This window comes from Bubalus bubalis, chromosome 1, assembly GCF_019923935.1.
Source record: "Bubalus bubalis isolate 160015118507 breed Murrah chromosome 1, NDDB_SH_1, whole genome shotgun sequence".
NCBI classification, from domain to species: Eukaryota; Metazoa; Chordata; class Mammalia; order Artiodactyla; family Bovidae; genus Bubalus; species Bubalus bubalis.
In genome coordinates, this window is record NC_059157.1 from 91,104,679 (window position 1) to 91,123,964 (window position 19,286).

At 37.6% G+C, this 19,286-nt stretch overlaps 1 protein-coding gene across 8 annotated transcripts in view; it reads right to left on the minus strand.

The window, feature by feature from the left end:
* Positions 1–19,286, minus strand: part of IMPG2 (interphotoreceptor matrix proteoglycan 2) — a 78,686-nt gene that overhangs the window by 22,187 nt on the left and 37,213 nt on the right. For all 8 annotated transcript variants that reach the window (XM_025282999.3, XM_025283006.3, XM_045165318.1 and 5 more), the window contains 3 exons: positions 18,327–18,347; positions 10,018–10,262; positions 8,215–8,300 (listed from right to left, as the gene is read on the minus strand). In XM_025282999.3, the coding sequence (XP_025138784.3) occupies positions 8,215–8,300; positions 10,018–10,262; positions 18,327–18,347 (352 nt within the window). The remainder of the gene's footprint in view (positions 1–8,214; positions 8,301–10,017; positions 10,263–18,326; positions 18,348–19,286) is intronic.

Below are 19,286 nucleotides of genomic sequence, written 5' to 3' on the forward strand. Positions count from 1 at the left end.
AAAAATAGGAAAGATCAATAATTTTCTACTCTAAATAGCATTAAAATCTCATGCAGATTTTTTAAAGACACCAATGCCCAAGCCACACACCCCAGAGATCCTAACTTAACTGGTCTAAGAGTGGGACCAAGACATGGTATTACACTCTTAAAGGTTCCTCAGTAAAGGATGGAGCCTCATCACATGCCCATTGTATTATACCAGCCTGGGTTTCTAAAATACTTCTTTAGTTGTTGAATCATTATATTTTCTCATTAACTGGAAACTTTAAGAAAATTTCCACAAGCATGAACCTGCCTGAAAACTAGAATTCATGGGATAGCTATGAACAAAATAAAGTCCATGAAAACTAAGAATAAGAAACTCTGAACAGAATCCCTTCTACCTTCCTCCAGGAGATTCCTGCCAGAGGTGGTGAACTTTCACTGGCACATAAGCTCAAGCCTAACATGCTTTTTAAACAAAAGCACACAATGTTAAGGTGGCTAACTATAGTTTAGTCTATGGCCATGAACTAACTCAATCTACTAAGCTATGGAGGGACTCAACTCAGTTACATCACCTAATGTCTTTTATGCTTTGCCTACACACTTTCTCTCGTCTCTCCATCAAGGGTCCACATGATGAAGCATTAGATAGCACACTCCCTCAATCACAAAGGAGGAAACAGGAGGCAAGAAATTACTGAGCATGTCCGAATTCATCCCTTCTTCTAGTGATAAATGCACAGTAGATCATTGGGTATACATAGAAATACTCTTAGTTTCATCTACTATTTCTAAACTAAAAGCACTAAGTCAAGTAACTAATTTTCTTTTGTAGAACTCAGTGACACCAACACTTCGTTCCCTGTTCAGACTCTTTTAATTAGGTCCTATTTTAAGTGGGCCATCCTGTTGATTATTTTTATCTGTCACAACCCTAGCTCCTTCTCTTCCCTGATAACTTCATCACCCCCGCTCCCTTACGAGCTGTCTTCTGTTTGAGTTTGCACGTTTAGAAGCAGAAGATCAAAAAACAGGAAGACTGAGAGGTTAGGGTATTTCCTTCCTCTAAGCCTCCATACTGTGTGTCCTGCAGTAGCTCTGTCCCTCTACAACTGAAGCTTCAGCTCTTACTGGGCTCTGGTCACTGCATTTCCTCCCCCTGCCCTAAACCTCAATGGATGGGAATGGCTTCTCACTGCTGTTAGTCTCAGCACGCTTTGAGATTTCCTTTTTCATTCCCTTAACCTCGCACTATTAACCAGGGGGTTCTGCTACCACTGAAACCCTAACTGAGCCATGTTCTGTAGTGCAATGTATTTTAAATATCCATAAAAGTTTGCATCATTTTTGTCAAAAGGTGATTACAAGATATGTGATGAAATACAAATGGCCAGAAAAGGAAGAAGAGAATGGATTAAAACAACAACATGAACCAAAAATGGTATCATTCTGGCAAAATTTAATTAGAAATAAAGAATCTAAAAAGTAAAGAGGGAAGTGATGAAAAGGGGATGGTGCAATATTACTATATATTTTTGGCAATGTGACTTGGTCAGAAATAGGAATTAGACAAATACACATCTGAGCATTAGACTGGAGTCTAGTGATCTGAGTCTGATGAACTGAATATATAGAGAAAAGCAAAATATATATCAAAGGAAGAGAAAGACCATCTTCAAAAGACTAGATGTAACTGCTGCAAATGATATATTAAAAAAAAGAACCATTTCAGGATAAGAAATTACCTCTTGGGAATTCTCTCATCAGAAGTGAAACTGAGGATATCAAAACTTGATTCATGAGTAAGGCCAAAAAGATGATTTAAATCAGGGGAAAGATTTCTGGCATTTTTCTAGTAAATTTTAGTATTTAAGAGTATGTCATCACCAGGAATGAATTTAACCTTCATAACTTCAAAACCCTATATAGGGAAAGCAGCTTGTAATCACTGACCTATGTACATGGTGCTCCTATATAACCTAGCACCAAACAGATACATAAAGTTGCCTTATATTTCTGACTAGAGAGTCTAAAACTTTCTGGGTCCTCAAAAATGAGCCAGAGTGATGTAAGCAAGATGAATGAGTAAGACATCCCCAACTCATACTCCCTTTTCAACACCACCAATTTTCACCCTTTGTGGACAAAAGTGACTTTGTGGGAGCTGCGGGATTCAGTACTATACATCAAGGGACCCAGAAGGAGTCTGGCCCACCTGGAACATTGGGTAATAAGCATACAGACTTCAGCCCTGGCTGTGGACCTGAGGTGGCCCATGAACTGGCTCTAGCCCCTCTTGGACACAATCTGGGAGCCACTGGAGAACAATAACTTGGACAATCACCCGTAAATGAGAGAACCATTGTGGAAGTCTAAGAGTAGCTCCCAAAACACCACTAAATCCAAGTTCAGACACACTGTTGAAGGTAAGCGAAACAGTTTCACTTTACCCACCTCATCCCTCCCATATGGCAACACAGTCCACGGCCAAGAGAGCACCACTCTGCACAAGATTTCTGCACAGAGGAAAGTAAGAGTGTGTTAGTCTCTGGCCGCCCCAGCTGTGCAGGTCCTTGTATTTCTCTCTCACTCTGTCCAGAGTACTGAGTTGTAAGATGCACAACTAGAGGATGGGAAGTGGCTGAAAGAAGAGCAGCTAGGACTCTGAACGTATTTAAGGGATACAGATCCTACTAACTGCATGACGGACTCCATCAGGAGGCCTGACCATGAGTTGCCAAAACGCTTTGCCCATTGATCCCCCTTCCATAGCCCACGGGCGCCTCCAGTACTGTGTGTGCCTCACCCCCACACACACCTGCTCCACCCCATGGCTGGTTCCTTGTATGCCCTTCCCATGGCAGAGAGAGCAAGCTTTGGCAGACAGCTAGTGAACAGAAAGCCAGCCTGAATCTATAGGCCAGGGACAGATGACAAACTTTAGCTTCTGCACTTCCCTTGGGAAAGCAAAAGGAAAGCTATCATCACTCAGCCTGGTGCACTGCAGGATCAAGAGAGGGCACACAAGCTTAAGAAATCTGCCACAGAGGTAGCAAGAAGCATGCAGAAGGTATATCCATAGGAGGTCTGAGAAAAACAGAAAGAAAATATTTTAATAGTTATACGAAAAGATATTCAAAAATCACCTTTAACAGGGAAATGCAAGTCAAAACCACAACAAAACATCATCTCACACCTGTTGGAATGGCTATTTTCAAAAAAGATAAAAGTGCTAGCAAAGGTGTATGGAAAAGGGACCCATGTGCACTGTTAGTGGGAATGTAAATAGGTTACAGCCATTGTGGAAAACAGTATACAGTTTCTTCAGAAAAATTAAAAACAGAACTACCATGTGATCCAGCAATCCCACTTCTGGATATATGGCTGAAGAAAACTAAATCAGTGTGTCAAAAAGTTCTCTGTACTCTCATGCTCACTGCAGCATTATTCAGAATAGTAAGACATGGAAACAACCTGAGTGTCCATCAGTGGATAAATGGATAAAGATGCGTTACACACACACCATGGAATATTATCTAGCCAGGAAACAGAAAGAAGTCCTGCCATTTGTGACAATATGAATGGACTTAGAGGGCATTATGCTAAGTAAACTAAATCAGAGAAAAAGGTCAAATACTGTATGATACCACTTATATGTAGAATCTGAGAAAGCCAAACTCATAAAAACAGTTGTGTTTTCCAGGAGCTGGGGGTGAGGAGATGGAGAGATGTCAGTCAAAGAGTACAAACTTGCAGCTATAAGCCAAATAAGTTCTGGGTATCTAATGTACAACATGGTGGCTATAGTGAACAGTACTGTTATAAACTTGAGATTTGTCTAAAGAGTTACTCTTAAATGTTCTTACCACCAAAAAAAAGATAAGTATGTGAAGTGATGGAGCTGTTAACTAACTACTGTGATAAGTACTTCACAATATATATCAAATCATCATCTTGTACACCTTAAATTTATACAATGTTCTAGGTCAATTATATCTCAAGAAAGGGGAAATAAAAAGAATTGCCCAGATGGAGACAGCAATTCCAGAGTTCAATTCCAAATAAATGAAAAGACAACAAATTGAAGTCTAGAATGTAGAAGTAAAACAAATAGCTTTTGTTTTGCCAAAGGTTTAGTGCTTTATAAGGCCATCCTTTGGTTTACAAAAATCTTATGTTAGGAAGGGGGCAGAGCATGCACATATATGTGAACATAATAAAAGTACCAAATTTTATAACTAGAAAGACTCTTAAGAATCATTTAGTCAAAACTTGCCTATTAAAAATAAGGAACTGAGGTTCATAGACAGGAAAGGCCCACAGTGACAAAAAATAGAGAAAAAAAATCTGAATTAGATTCTGAGTTACTAGAATTCTGTCCTTGGGTTTCACTCACCATATAGGACTTTTTGTTGAAGAATACGTACAAGTGTATATACCCAGAGGGCAAAAGGATTTCCAGAGGAGAAACTAGAGCTAGCAGATTTGGCAGTCAGTTCTCATTCAGGCTGGCATGTGTGCAAAGATCCAAAAGACTCAGGTGAAAAAAGAGCAGAGAAAGGAGGAAAGACCATTTTCTAATATTTAAATGTCTGCTATGTTGAATATAGAAGCTATTCGTATATAAGGGAATTCTTCCTTTCTCATTTTTTTCTATTATCCTAAAATTATATATGTATTCAATTTTAAGTAAGAAAGCCATTTAGTCAATACTAAGTTCTGTCCCTCAAAAAAGCTGTTATGATGATAAGAATCATACCATACCAGAGAATTCATCTGCTTTCCTCTTAATTATCTAAAACCACTTCTAGAAATGTGTTAAAGCCACCTGTGCTTCCAGTTGAGTCAGGTATATTTATATTGTTGTAATTCTAGGTGTGCATTTTTTCAAAATTATAGGAGAGATGACTAAGCTCCTCGACCTATACCTAAAAATTTGAGTTTTATCAGACAGAGCCTACGACCTGACACACATTAGGAAAGGCAGTTGAACCCTCAATGAAAAAGAAATCCTCAAGAAATATACATGATTTCAAATACCTGTAAACTAAATTCCTTTTCATTTTCTAAAAATTAAAACAATAAACAATTCTGTAATGAAAGTTAAGCCACAGGTAAGCAACATAAAATGTGAAGTAAAACAACTTGATTTTTTTAAATAAAGAAGACCATCTATTCCAAACAAGTACCCCCTAAAAAAAAAAAAAATGGCATGGCAATGAAGCTTTCTCATATATTTTGAAAGGTAAACACATACATGCCAGGAATAGCACTTCATTTATTTTTATATGAATAGATGTTCCCATAGTAACAAATTCAACTGCTGAATTCTTCTTTTAGCTCAATGTAGTATATCAACAGGTTCAATATTATATTGGCCAGTTTCAGTTCTGCTAATGCCAATTGAAAAGCTTGCTAAGTGCTATAGGAAGCACACTGTGCAACAAGTGATTTTCCAAATCAGAAGGCCAAAAGGTGTCAAATTCAATAGCCCCAAATTACTACCTCTAAAATAATTTCTAAAAATAAAATCTGGTTAAAAAAAAAACAACAAAAACCTCACTTCTATTAGAGTAGAGAGAACAGAGAGGAAGGAGGGGGAGGAAGGGGAGAAGCAATAACCAGACACTTCTAGTTAATCATACTTTTCTTTCATGTCTTATTATTACCCATTAACATTCCAATGTCTCCTCAAACTGAAAAACCAAGGAGTTGGCTTAAATGCAAACAGACCCACAGAACAAGCAACATAAATGAACAAATGAGTACAGTTAGTCAGTGTCTGCCATAACTAAACGGGCAGCCTCTTTCAACCAAGCTCTAGCCACTTCTTGCAATGGAAAATGTAAACAATGATATCGGATCTTCTGGTTTTCAAAATAAATTGAAAAATCTGCATTTTTATCAAAAAATCTCCTAATTTTTAAAAATTGGCTTAAAAAAATAGCCCCAAAGCACATGCCTATAGCTGGATATCTAGTCAGCTCATCTCAAGTTTGCAAACCCTGGCTTATATAAAATTGTGTCTTTACATCATTCTAAGTTATCATCACAGATCTGTGGTGACAAAGCCCTGACCATCTGTATGTGTTCTTTAGTTGGCGGGAATGCAAACTAGTATAGCCACTATGGAGAACAGGTAGAGATGCCTTAAAAAACTGGAAATAGAACTGCCTTATGACCCAGCAATCCCACTGCTGGGCATACACACCGAGGAAACCAGAATTGAAAGAGACACGTGTACCCCAATGTTCATCGCAGCACTGTTTATAATAGCCAGGACATGGAAGCAACCTAGATGTCTATCAGCAGATGAATGGATAAGAAAGCTGTGGTACATATACACAATGGAGTATTACTCAGTCATTAAAAAGAATACATTTGAATCAGTTCTAATGAGGTAGATGAAATTGAAGCCTATTATACAGAGTGAAGTAAGCCAGAAAGAAAAACACCAATACAGTATACTAACGCATATATATGGAATTTAGAAAGATGGTAACAATAACCCTGTATGAGAGACAGCAAAAGAGACACAGATGTATAGAACAGTCTTTTGGACTCTGTGGGAGAGGGAGAGGGTGGGTTGATTTGGGAGAATGGCATTGAAACATGTATAATATCATATAAGAAACGAATCACCAGTCCAGGTTCGATGCAGGATTCAGGATGCTTGGGGCTGGTGCAGTGGGATGACCCAGAGGGATGGTATGGGGAGGGAGGTGGGAGGGGGGTTCAGGATGGGGATCACGTGTACACCTGTGGCAGATTCATGTTGATGTATGGCAAAACCAATACAGTATTGTAAAGTAAAAAATAAATAAATAAATAAAGTAGCCCAAAACAAGTATTAAAAAAAAAAAGAAAAGAAAAGAAGCCCTGACCAGAATGTGATCAGAAGGAACAGAGGCCAGAGGCATGTGTTTGCAATGGATCACCACTCCCTGCCACCACACCCTGAATGAACGCCTATGACAGCACCACCTTATTTGTGTACAAGTCTGTCTACCACCACCAGACTGGAAACTACCTCTTGTAGGCAAGACCACACTTTATTCATCTTAGTCTCCCCAGCACTTGGCACATGAAAAGGACAAAATAAATACACTTGAATGAGTAAGTGGATGAATAAACAAACACCAAACGAATGTAATCTCTGATGTCAATCTCCCTCTAACCTTTTTTCTCCATTATGGAACTTGGTGAAAAGAGTATTTCCAGTGATTCCACATTTCAAAACTGAGTTGCTCTACACCTGAGCAGAAGGAAAGGCTGCTCATATTGATGGTTAAGCCAGTTTGAGGCAGACTTTCTAAATTTCCACTGCTGGATGAAAGCCAAGAAACAGATGTTTGAAATTAATTTAACATTAGTTTCTTTTCTGCCATATGAGACAGAAAAGAAGTATCAAGAGGGTAGAAGGAGTGGGGAATGTAGAAGAAGGGAATGTCCATGGTGCAACTATGTGATAACAGAAGATCCTGGAATCGTTGTAGACAGTTTGGTCTTTAGTGGTATTGAGGTGGTTGTTCTACCGACACTGCAGGAAGCTACTTTCTTTTTGACTGGTTGCTTCTGGGTAGGTGTCATGGCAAGTGGAGGTTTGAAGGGACAGAAGTGTGCCCAGGGGAGTTGAGCAGTAGGAACAGCAAAAAAAGTTCATTCCATGCTGTTTCTGTGCAAATGGGAATGTTTTCTGCCCAGGATAAAGAGAGGCTGATTTAGAGTCCCACGCAATATTTGTCATTTGTCAACCAGGCACTATTTTTACTCTTCTTTCTCTCTTTTCCATACGTACACTGTTCTATAGGCTCTGGAATCTATAAACATTTTCTTCAATACAGTCCCTGTAACAAAAAACTATACTCTATACCTATGTACATCGAATTTACATTTCTGGGTAACTTTTAGAGAACAACTCAGTGGGCACTTACAGTTTAATTATCACCAAACAAGTATGAACCACAAATAACCTTTCTACCATTTGCGGACTTTGGCAATGCCGAACGTATGGACTTCATTTAACCACTGCAGAAGGCTTAAATTATCTGCTCATGGTTGGGTCCATGAGTTGACAACTATGAATAATGTTCCAAGGATGATGTAAGAGAATATTTGAAATAGGAACAGCTTGGGAAATCCATGATGCCAAAGTAAGCAGGTAGGTGTACAAAGAAGAGAAGTTTTAGAGCCTGGTTCTAGGCATAAAACACAGAAACATACTTACCAGAATAGATGGTAGGGCTTGCTGAAGACTTGAACTTTGAATGTTCCAAACTTGGTCTTCACTTTGGGGAAGTAAAACCCCTCTCACTAAAGAAAGAATAACATTAAAGAAATTTTTAGTTGAGACACTACTGTGTTTAAGATTCAGAGACAATTAAAAACCAAGTTCTTCCTTTTTATAAGCTTAGATTTGGGTAGAACAAATGGAAGGATCTTGCCTAGAAAACGCTTGGTACTTTATTCAAATATTTTACTTATATTAGCACCATCTATCTAAATTATAAGACTCCAACATAAATATTCTTCCCATTGTTACATTTTGAACACTCCTATTTTCTTTCCTTTCTCAAGCATTTTTTACTCTTTTCAGGATTCCCATGAAGTATCTGTTCTAAAATTGACTTTTTTTCATTTTAATAAGAAAGTTGAACTGAAATTCCAATTCATTTGGGTGATGCCAAAAATGGAGAAAATTATACAAAACTATTTCCTTTTTGGCAGCAAAACTATTTCCTTTTTGGCAGAAAGTACCTTTGAAAAATAGGGTAAGACACCAGAGAGTTTATCACTATACCAATACTAAAGAGTCACAAAGTTAAGAGAGTAGATTATATAATTCAACTCAGTAAGATTTACTGAAACCTCACTAGTTACTATAGACTTTGATGATATTGAGGCTTTAAACATTAATATAAAGCCAAGTTCCTCTTGTGGAAGTGTTCCCTATGTCAGAGAGATAAATAAAACAATATGAGAGGCATTTATATAATGTATGTGAACACAGACCAAAAAATAGAATGATTTTTCCTGGAGGAGAGAAGGAATCAATAAAAATTAAAAAGAAGGGGTTGCGAGAAAGGTGATCTGGTGTATCACACCAAAAATAGAAGCAAAATCTCTGTATTTACCTGTTCCTACTGCACTGACACCTGGGTCGGGAAGATCCCCTGGAGAGGGAAATGGCACCCCACTCCAGGACTCTTGCCTGGAAAATCCCATAGACCAAGGAGCCTGGTAGGTTACAGTCCATGGGGTCGCAAAGAGTCAGACACAACTGAGTGACTTCACTTTTACTTTTCACTGCACTGATATAAAGGGATCAATCAAAAATCAAACTTTATTTTTGGAAAATAAGTACTTTCCAAAACTTTTTCTCGACTGTGTGTTCAGTTAACTTGTCTTCTATGGAAAACCAGTAGCATGAAATCAAAGATGAATATATATTTTAATGACGATCAAGTTACCTAGGAAGCTGCAGCCATTCAGAATTCTGAAGCTGGCATAACAACAGAAATGTATTTTAGGAACAAAATTCTGAGCAATTGAAATGTACATCTACTGAAAGGCAAAGCACCTGAATTAGTTTGTGCTGGATATCCTAAAGCTTTTGTTAAACTTGCTGTGAATTACTGACCTCTTTCTAGGACACCTTCTAGAAGGTAGCTCCACATAAAAATAAGACCTCACTATGCTCTTTATGGATTTAGTATCCTAAACAGCCTCATTTTGCCTATTGCATATCTTAATCCTCATGCCATTCATTCGCCAGAAACCCTTGATTAATCTACCCGAATTAGCTGCATGGCTAATAGTCATTAGCTTAATGACTATGAACTAAAACAGGGAAAGGAAAATATGAACTATCTGGAAATAAAGCTAAAGCACCATTCATATCAGGATGTTTTCTGTATGATGCAGCCTAGAGAGTGCTAAGAACCATATATATATTGGGAATGTCATTTTATGAGAATATACTGGGAAAGAAACTAAAACTACACAAGGACTTAATGGTTATACAACTTACCATTGATAAGCTGAAGGGAGTCAGGATCTGGATTCAAAGAAGAGCTCCCCAGCAAAAAATTCTGGTGCAGTGTCTCAGCAATATAATCTCTGAAGTTACTAATTGTATAAACAGCAGTGGGCTTATCATCCAATTCTACAAGACCATGGTTTTCCACCTTGTTGGAATGTAGGCTAATTAGGTCCCAGGTAGTATTGCTGATAGCCTCCCCACTGAAGGTAACTGCATAGTGAACATCTATGCCACTGTGGATGACAAGAGAAACAGATTAGGTCCTGCCAAGGAAACACAAAGAAAGGAACTCTGAAGCCATGGAGAGCAAACATTAGACCTAGGAAGAGTCTCATAAGGCAAGGATTCCATCACCATTCTCCGTAGACTCTGGATGGCAACATTTAGCCATCCCCTTCTTCCAGAAAACAGAGAGTTTATAGCTCTAAGAACACAGAGGCCACAGAGTCAGCCTGCATAATACCTGAGCATCTTCTTCCCCCCATGTTCTCACCCCTTCAAAATCAACTGTTCCTTTTCACTCTCAGTCAGCTTCCTTCTTCCCCTATTAGAGTTTCTCCTCCCTGATTTAAAAAAACCAAACCAAACCTTCTAACTCCACCCAACAATGGGAAATCCTCTTGTATCTCAGTACTGTTGCTGGATGATTTATGTACTCCACAATGGGGAGTGAAACAGTAAAGCAGCTTAATGACTGTGAACTGAAACAGTTATCTATTATGAAAGGAAAATATGAACTATTTGGAAATAAAGCTAATTGATGACTTGTGAATTTTTTTAAAAAATATCATGCTAGAATATCTTCTAATATGACAGCTATCTAAGTCTCGTCTTGATAGCCCAGACAATTTACAGTCCCATAAAGTTTAATAGTGCATTGTAAAAAAACTTACTAAGAAGTGATGGTTTTTTGGCCTAGTAGTAATGATAACTCCAAAGTTTATGACTTTACTTGCCTATAGGACATTTAGTAAATTAGTTAATACAACTAACAAATTAGTCCAATTTGGCGGGGCTTCCCTGGTGGCTCAGTGGTAAAGAATCTGCCTGCCAATGCAAAAGACACGGGTTTGATCTCTGGGTTGAGAAGATCCTCTGGAGAAGGAAATGGCTACCCACTCTAGTATTCTTGCCTGAGAAACACATGGATAGAGGAGCCTGGCAGGCTACAGTCCATGGGGTCAAAAACAGCTGGATACAACTTAGTGACTAAATAGCAACAACATCTATCTTAGCATTCCTTTCCCAGTTAACTATATATATTTCTTTCAAATGCTCTAGAAACTACCTCTCATTTTTCTGCTGGCTCCCTCATTAATGAGTTGAATAAAATTTTGACAAGTGTTAATAAATAACTTTGTCTGGGAATGGGGCCTTTTCACTATCTTTCCACAGGCAAACAAAGAGACGATTTCTTGGAAGAAAGGATAAAGTGAAAATAAATAAGTAGGACTTGATATGTCATTTGACATTTTCTTAAATAATCATTTTGAAGAAACATCAGAATATAAGATTTTTAAACCAATAGAACTACACCTTATAGACCAACTCAGACTTATCTAACAGCTAAAAACTAACATTTTTTAAGTGCTTATAATGACAGGTTATTTCCCAGGCTTTGTCTGATTTAATACTCATAACAAATGTGAAAGTTTTATTATTTTCAGATTATTGTGAAGAAACTAAGCTTTAAAGAAGACTTGCCTAAAATATCACAATATATAAAGGGGTAAAGTCAAGATTCAAACGCAGATCTGCCTGACTCTGGCACCAGCATTCTGAATGACTACACTACACTCAGTAACTTTAAACTATTGACAAAAAAAAAGTCATCACGAGAACAGCTTTGCTCTACTCATCACCCTCACTTCCAGCCAGTCTGTGAGACACAGCCATCAGAAACAATACCCTACAAGCACACCAAGATCCTCCACCCTCTCAAAGGTGCACCACCCTCTCAAAGAGCCTCCACCCTCTCAAAGATGAACCACTGAAGGCAGATGTGCACGGAAATAATCTGCCACCTTCAGACATTCTGTAGGAGCAAAACGATGCCCAAACCAAAGCACTCAAATAAGCATTTCCTCTTCTGATTCACTTATATATTCCTTGATTATAGACTGTGCTGTTTTGTAAAAAGATTTTGTTTATAGTGAATGCCTTGCAGTCTGTCCTTGAGTTTCTATCTCCAATGTCTGACTTGGTACCTGGCATTCAATGCCTATTAAATTAACAGAAATCTATACTTGCTTGACTATAGAGAGAAAACTCCAGCCTTAATTAAGGTATTTACATATCTTTAGAATAAAAAAATGTCAGGATAACGAGAGGGGTCTCATGGAGTCTAGAAAAAGGGCTACTTAACTAATTTATCTTACTATGAGTGAAAAGCCTGTGACAGTGCATTGTAGCTTCCTTGTAACACAGAACCCTAGATTGGAGACAGCTACAATAGGCTAGCATGACTTTGATATTGGCCATTAGGATCACCCAACTTCCCTTCTCTGATCTCAAGCTGGCAAAAGAACTTACGATCATAATTCCCTACAGATTGTCCTATGGGGAAAGAATGCATGAGCTAAGCCAATGCAATAATTAGTCAGCTGGCAGATACATTTCTTGCTTTAAATGGATTGATCGGCATCCTAGAGAATGCACTATATTTTGTAGTTTGGTAAGCATAAATTGGTCTTAGGAGACCTCTTCTTCCTGGGAACTCTGGCAGTTCTGGACTTGCCCTGGGTCTACAGGGGACGACATGAAGGTGTTACCCCTTGCCTACCACAGAAGCAGTGAGGCACAAAGTTCCTGTCCCACTCTGAGTATCATCAATAAGGTTTTCCTTCCCAATCTGATAAGCTGTCACTTCCAATGGTGTGCTTTAGGGAACCTTACAGTGGTAACTGAGCATCTCAACACTTGGATGTCTTGCTGAGCGATGAGACATCTGCTTGTCATCTCTAAATTCCCTCAATCCCTTAATTTATCATGTCAGAACATGTTGATTCATGAGTAACTCCCGATCTCCTTTTGTAAAGAAATAAATTCAGTAAAATATGGTGGGGAAAAAAAAAAAAAAAATGATGGCCCTAATGTGAAATTGAACAGTAAGAGGGACACCTACTGGTCAGAACTCACCACACCACGTGTATCCTAAACATCCCTCACAATGCCTGGCTCCTAGTAGTTCAATAAATATTTTTGAAAATAATGAAAAAACAAATGGTTAGTTTTATTCACTAATGTAGCAGACAGAACCATTGACTTTGTGACACTTAAATGACAATATGTGATATTCTTGACTTAATCGGAAGGGTGCTCAGTCTCTAAATATGCAGGTGGAGCAGTGGCCTGCCGATGCAGGAGATGTAAGTTTGATCCCAGGGTCAGGAAAAGCCATTGGAGTAGGAAATGGCAACCCAGTCCAGTATTCTTGCCTGGAAATTTTCATGGACAGAGGAGCCTGACGGGCTACAGTCCATGGGGTTGCAACAAGACAGATCAAACTAAGTACACACATTTTTCACCCTAAAGAGCATGCATGTTAACCTCATACATTTCTGTCTTCTGAGTAATCATTTTAGGGACACCGCTTCACAGGCAGAACATAACTCTGTGAGGACTGCATGATCTTTCCAAGCTCTGCGCGATGGCACATGCTTGCATCTCCAGAAAGGTGAGCTTCTCCCTGGGATCTATGCCCAACCTAGTAACATGTTAACATGAATCTAAGACAAGAACCAGGGATAAGGGGAAAAAAATGGAGGAGAGGAAATGGCTGTGCCAGTTAGCACTCCAGTTGCTTCCTGGACTCGACAGAAAATCAGACAAGGCAAATCAAGCTCTTATTGAGAGCCCATCATGTGCTTTGCATGACTTTTAAACATCATAGGGAGATGATCAAGAGAAATGTTTCTGGATCAAGAAATCTGTGCAAATCAGGGAGTCTGGGTTAGATTAGTGGTCTTACTCTTTACTGGCAAAATATAATTTTTATCCCAGTGTTTTCCTTGGACATCTAAAAATAACACTTCTAATATCATCCACCTTGTCTGGTAAAGATATATTCATTAAAGAAGATAAAATGCCTCACAGAGATACTTCAATTCATTATCAAGTTTCTGTCCTAGAAAGAGAAATCAAAGAAATGCTTGAGGAATCAGAAAATCATCTATTCTCAGATTCGAGAACTTCAGCATGACCCAGAACAGACTTAGTTCTGGCATGGTAAATGCAACACAGAGATATCTCAGGATAAACAACAGAATAAAAATAAGCCAAAAGAACAAGGAAGTACATAAGATGCAGGATGCACACTGGGGACAAAACATTATTTGATTGAAGAAAGCTGTGCTGCCTTTCTGCACTCAGCAACACCAAATTAACCAACCGTCACTACGGCATCACCTTTCACCTTCTAAACTACACTGAAACAACTGCTATATAGAGGAGAGTCTCTCTGACTGCTATTTCCAAAGACATCAATCATGTGGAGAGGAAATTTATTCCTCACTTCAAATGTCCTCATTGGCTGTCTGACGTGTGCAAGTTTTAAATAGAAAAAATAATATTACATCTCATGACAATCAATCAAACCAGAGGTATTTCAAGAAACTCAGATATTTCTTCTTCTCTCACACTTCTATTAGGAAGAAAGTGCATACAAGGCCTGGAGTTGAATTTTTGAAGTGTGGACACCAGGCAGATATTTTGTTGATTCACTTCAAATGGGTCCTACTAACTTAAAATAATGTGTGCAACTTGAAAGAGGTACAAAGCAAACAGAAAACTTCATGTGTATATAAATACTTACGTACAGAGACAGGTTATATATATATTACATAGACTACTTCTGTGCTACACATTCACTCATATGCTACACATTCACTCATACACAGCTCAAAATAAAAGACTACCAAGAAGTTGTGAATAAACTCCACCAACTGGTTAATATTCGACAATATTGAACAGTTTTTGAAACTGTACTTAGGTTAACAATTCTATCATAAAATCAAATGGCTTCATATTGAATTGTTCTCTGTGTCCCCATAGAAAACTCAGCACTCAGCAACTGAACACTATTCTTTGACCAGAGTGTTCACATCAGAATTCAGTTATGTTTTAACAGTCTAGTTTTCCCAGTTCAGTTCAGTACAGTTGCTCAGTCATGTCCGACTCTTTGCGACCCCATGGACTGCATGCAGCACGCCAGGCCTCTTTGTCTATCACCAACTTCCAGAGTGTACTCAAACCCAGTGATGCCATTCAACCATCTCATCTTCTGTTGTCACCTTCTCCTCCCACCTTCAATCTTTTCCAGCATCAGGGTCTTTTCCAATGAGTCAGTTCTTTGCATCAAGTGGCCAAAGTATTGGAGTTTCAGCTTCAACATCAGTCATTCCAATGAATATTCAGGACTGATTCCCTTCAGGATGGACTGGTTGGATCTCCTTGCTGTCCAAGGGACTTTCAAGAGGCTTTTCCAACACCACAGTTCAAAAGCATCAATTCTTCAGCGCTCAACTTTCTTTATAGCCCAACTCTCACATCCATACATAACTACTGGAAAAACCATAGCTTTCATTAGACCTTTGTTGGCAAAGTAATGTCTCTGCTTTTTAATATGTCTAGGTTGGTCATAACTTTTCTTCCAAGAAATAAGAGTCTCTTTGAATTTCATGGCTGCAGTCACCATCTGCAGTGATTTTGGAGCCCCCCAAAATAAAGACTGTCACTGTTTCCCCATCTATTTGCCATGAAGTGATGGAACCAGATGCCATGATCTTCGTTTTCTGAATGTTGAGCTTTAAGCCAACTTTTTCTCTCCTCTTTCACTTTCATCAAGAGGCTCTTTAGTTTTCCTTCGCTTTCTGCCATAAGGGTGCTGTCATCTGCATATCTGAGGTTATTGATATTTCTCCCAGCAATCTAGATTCCAGCTTGTGCTTCATCCAGCCCAGTGTTTCTCATTATGTACTCTGCATATAAGTTAAATAAGCAGGGTGACAATATCCAACCTTGACATATTCCTTTCCTGATTTGGAACCACTCTGTTGTTCCATGTCTGGTTCTAACTGTTGCTTCTTGACCTGCACACAGATTTCTCAAGAGGCAGGTCAGGTGGTCTGGTATTCCCATCTCTTGAAGAATTTTCCAAAGTTTGTTGTGATCCACACAGTCAAAGGCTTTGGCATAGTCAATAAAGCAGATGTTTCTCTGGAACTCTCTTGCTTTTTCGATGATCTAGAGGATGTTGGCAATTTTATCTCTGGTTCCTCTGTCTTTTCTAAATCCAGCTTGATCATCTGGAAGTTCACAGTTCACGTACTGTTGAAGCCTGGCTTGGAGAATTTTGAGCATTACTTTGCTAGCATGTGAAATGTGTGCAATTGTGCGGTAGTTTGAGCATTCTTTGGCATTGCTTTTCTTTGGGATTGGAATGAAAACTGACCTTTTCCAGTCCTGTGGCCACTGCTGAGTTTTCTAAATTTGCTGGCATATTGAGCGCAGCACTTTCACAGCATCGTCTTTTAGGATACTTAGTAAATACTTGCTAAAATAATATAAACGAAAATGAGGAAGTCAGAAAACCCTTTGCAAATGTAAGATATTATATTTATATCTTATATGTGGTGGTGGTTTAGTCACTAAGTTGTGTCCAACCCTTTGCAACCATGTGGATTGTAGCCCACCAGGCTCCTCTGTCCATTGGATTTCTCAGGCAAGAATGCTGGAGTGGATTGTCTTTTCCTTCTCCAAGGAATCTTCTTGACCCAGGGATGGAATCTGTCTCCTGCATTGCAGGCAGATTCTTTACTGACTGAGATACCAGGGAAGCCCCTGATCTTATATAAATGAAGGCAAAATGACATGGATACCTGGAGGTATTACACTGAGTGAAATAAATCAGACAGAGAAAGATAAATACTCTATGTTATCACTTATATGTGGAATCTAAAAAATTAAATAAACAAATTAACAAAACAGAAACAGACTCACAGATATATAGAACAAACTATGGTTACTGGTAGGAAGAGGAAAGGGGGGAGGGGCAGGACAGGACAGGAGTAGAGGATTAAGAGATACAAACTACTATGTATAAAATACGCTACAGGGATATACTGTACATACAGCACAGAGAATATGGCTAATATTTCATAATAAGTTCAAATGGAATAAAATCTATAAAACCCTGAATCACTATGTTCCACATCTGAAGCTAATACTATAAATTAACTCTACTTCAATAAGAAGAATTAAAATTAAAAAAATTAAATGAAGAAATGTTATTTTATCTCTAAACATCCCTGTGCTTAGCCTATGAATTTGCTTCATATATTCTACATTATTATTATTTATCTTTCAAGAGAAAGTAAATTTTAAACAAACTTGAATTCAAAGACAAAAAGACAAGCAACTTTCAAAAAGGGGACTGACTATGCTTTTAAGATTGTGCTTCTAAGAAACTCCAGAGAGCAACTGTTTTTACAAATGAACTGTGATAGAAATCAGCTTTCTTCTTTTCATTTACCACTTAAAATGACACTTGGTTATATTACTCAATGACAACAGTATACTTGAAAGTGCTTTATGAATGCCAATTTTCATACTAATTTTAAATTAAGCATAACTTAGTATTTTAAAGTATTTGACAAAGGCTTATTATACAGCACAGGGAATATAGGCAATATTTTATAATAACTAAAAATGGAGTGTAAGTGTAACCTTTAAAATAACTATGTAGTACACCTGAAACATATATAGTATTATAAATCAACTATACCTCAAAAAAATAAAAGTTTTAAAATAAAAATTAACAGATTAAAAAATATAAGTACTTGTTAGTCAGCAGTCTATGATAGAAGTCTGTAAACTACAGACTATGAGCTAACTCCAGCCCACTGTCCATGAGTTAATGGATTTTATATTTTTTAATGGTTGAAAAAACTCAAAATAACAACATTTGTGACATGTGAACACCATATGACAATGATATTTCAGGATCTATAAATAAGTTTTATTGGAACACAGCCACACTCATTCATTTTCAATGTATCGCTTACACTACTTCCAAGTGAATAGATATGACAGAGTTTATGTAGTATGAAAAAGTATAAAATATCTAATATATGACTCTTAACAAATAATGTTTGCCAAATGATCTCTAAGAAGTTGGACAGTGATACTGGAAGTAATAAAAGAACTGAGCCATATTCCCTTGGACCTAGCGCTACCATATTTTCTAAACTATTTCCTAATTAGGTCAACAGTACAGAAAGTGTCAAAAGGTACTCTACCTGCCATTTTCCTTAGGGGACCTGAAAATAAAAATGGAAAGTGTTAAGCAGAGTTTAAGCAAGTTATAATTGTCATATAATTAATCAAAGTACAAGCTCTTAATGTATTTCCTCTGAAATGTTTCTTCAAATGAAAATGCTTGTATAGTACTAGATAATGACAAATACCTGTACAATGAAGGAAGAAAGCAAAGGTGGAGAAAGTATTCTATTTTAAAATCTATAGTCTTTACTGTCTTTAAACTTCTTAAAAATACTTTTGAACAATTAATACATGGTTATCACTTTATAAATAAACTTTTTTCAGTAAGTGAGCAGAGAACTCCAGCTGTTGGCATTAACAAAATTGGAACATTTTTGGGGGGATACAATGTTAAATGTTATGTGTTATGTATACAATGTTACAATACTAATGTTAAATGGTATTAAAATTAATGAAAAGAAAATCAGATAACTTATAGTAAGATTCCAAGGAGTTGGGAAAGGTCCAAATTGATTAACCTATAGGATACTGCATAGTCTTTAATATTTATTTATTGATTTTCTGTGTCAGACACTTAAAAGGACTTTCCAAATGTCAAGAACTACGCTATGCATTTTACAAAAATTAATTCTTTCAATCTTCATGAAAACTCATTAAGGACCATGAATATCCCCATTTACAGGTAAAGAAACTGAGGAATAAAAACACTAAATAATTTACTCAAAGTATTTCAAAAGTATTTTTAAATAAAGCACGATTCATATAAATTTATATATTACCTTTTTTTATATAAATGAGAAGTTAAAGCTTGTTAATTTACCCAAAACCATCCAAGCAGAAGTGCCAAAGGCAGGATTTAAAGCTAGGCAGGTTGATCCCAAAGGTCATGTTGCCTTTCATATGCTGTCAAATGAGAGAGGACTTCAGAAGTCTCAGTTTCTCATGTCAGTTTTAGTCATAACTAGAGACAGTATTCC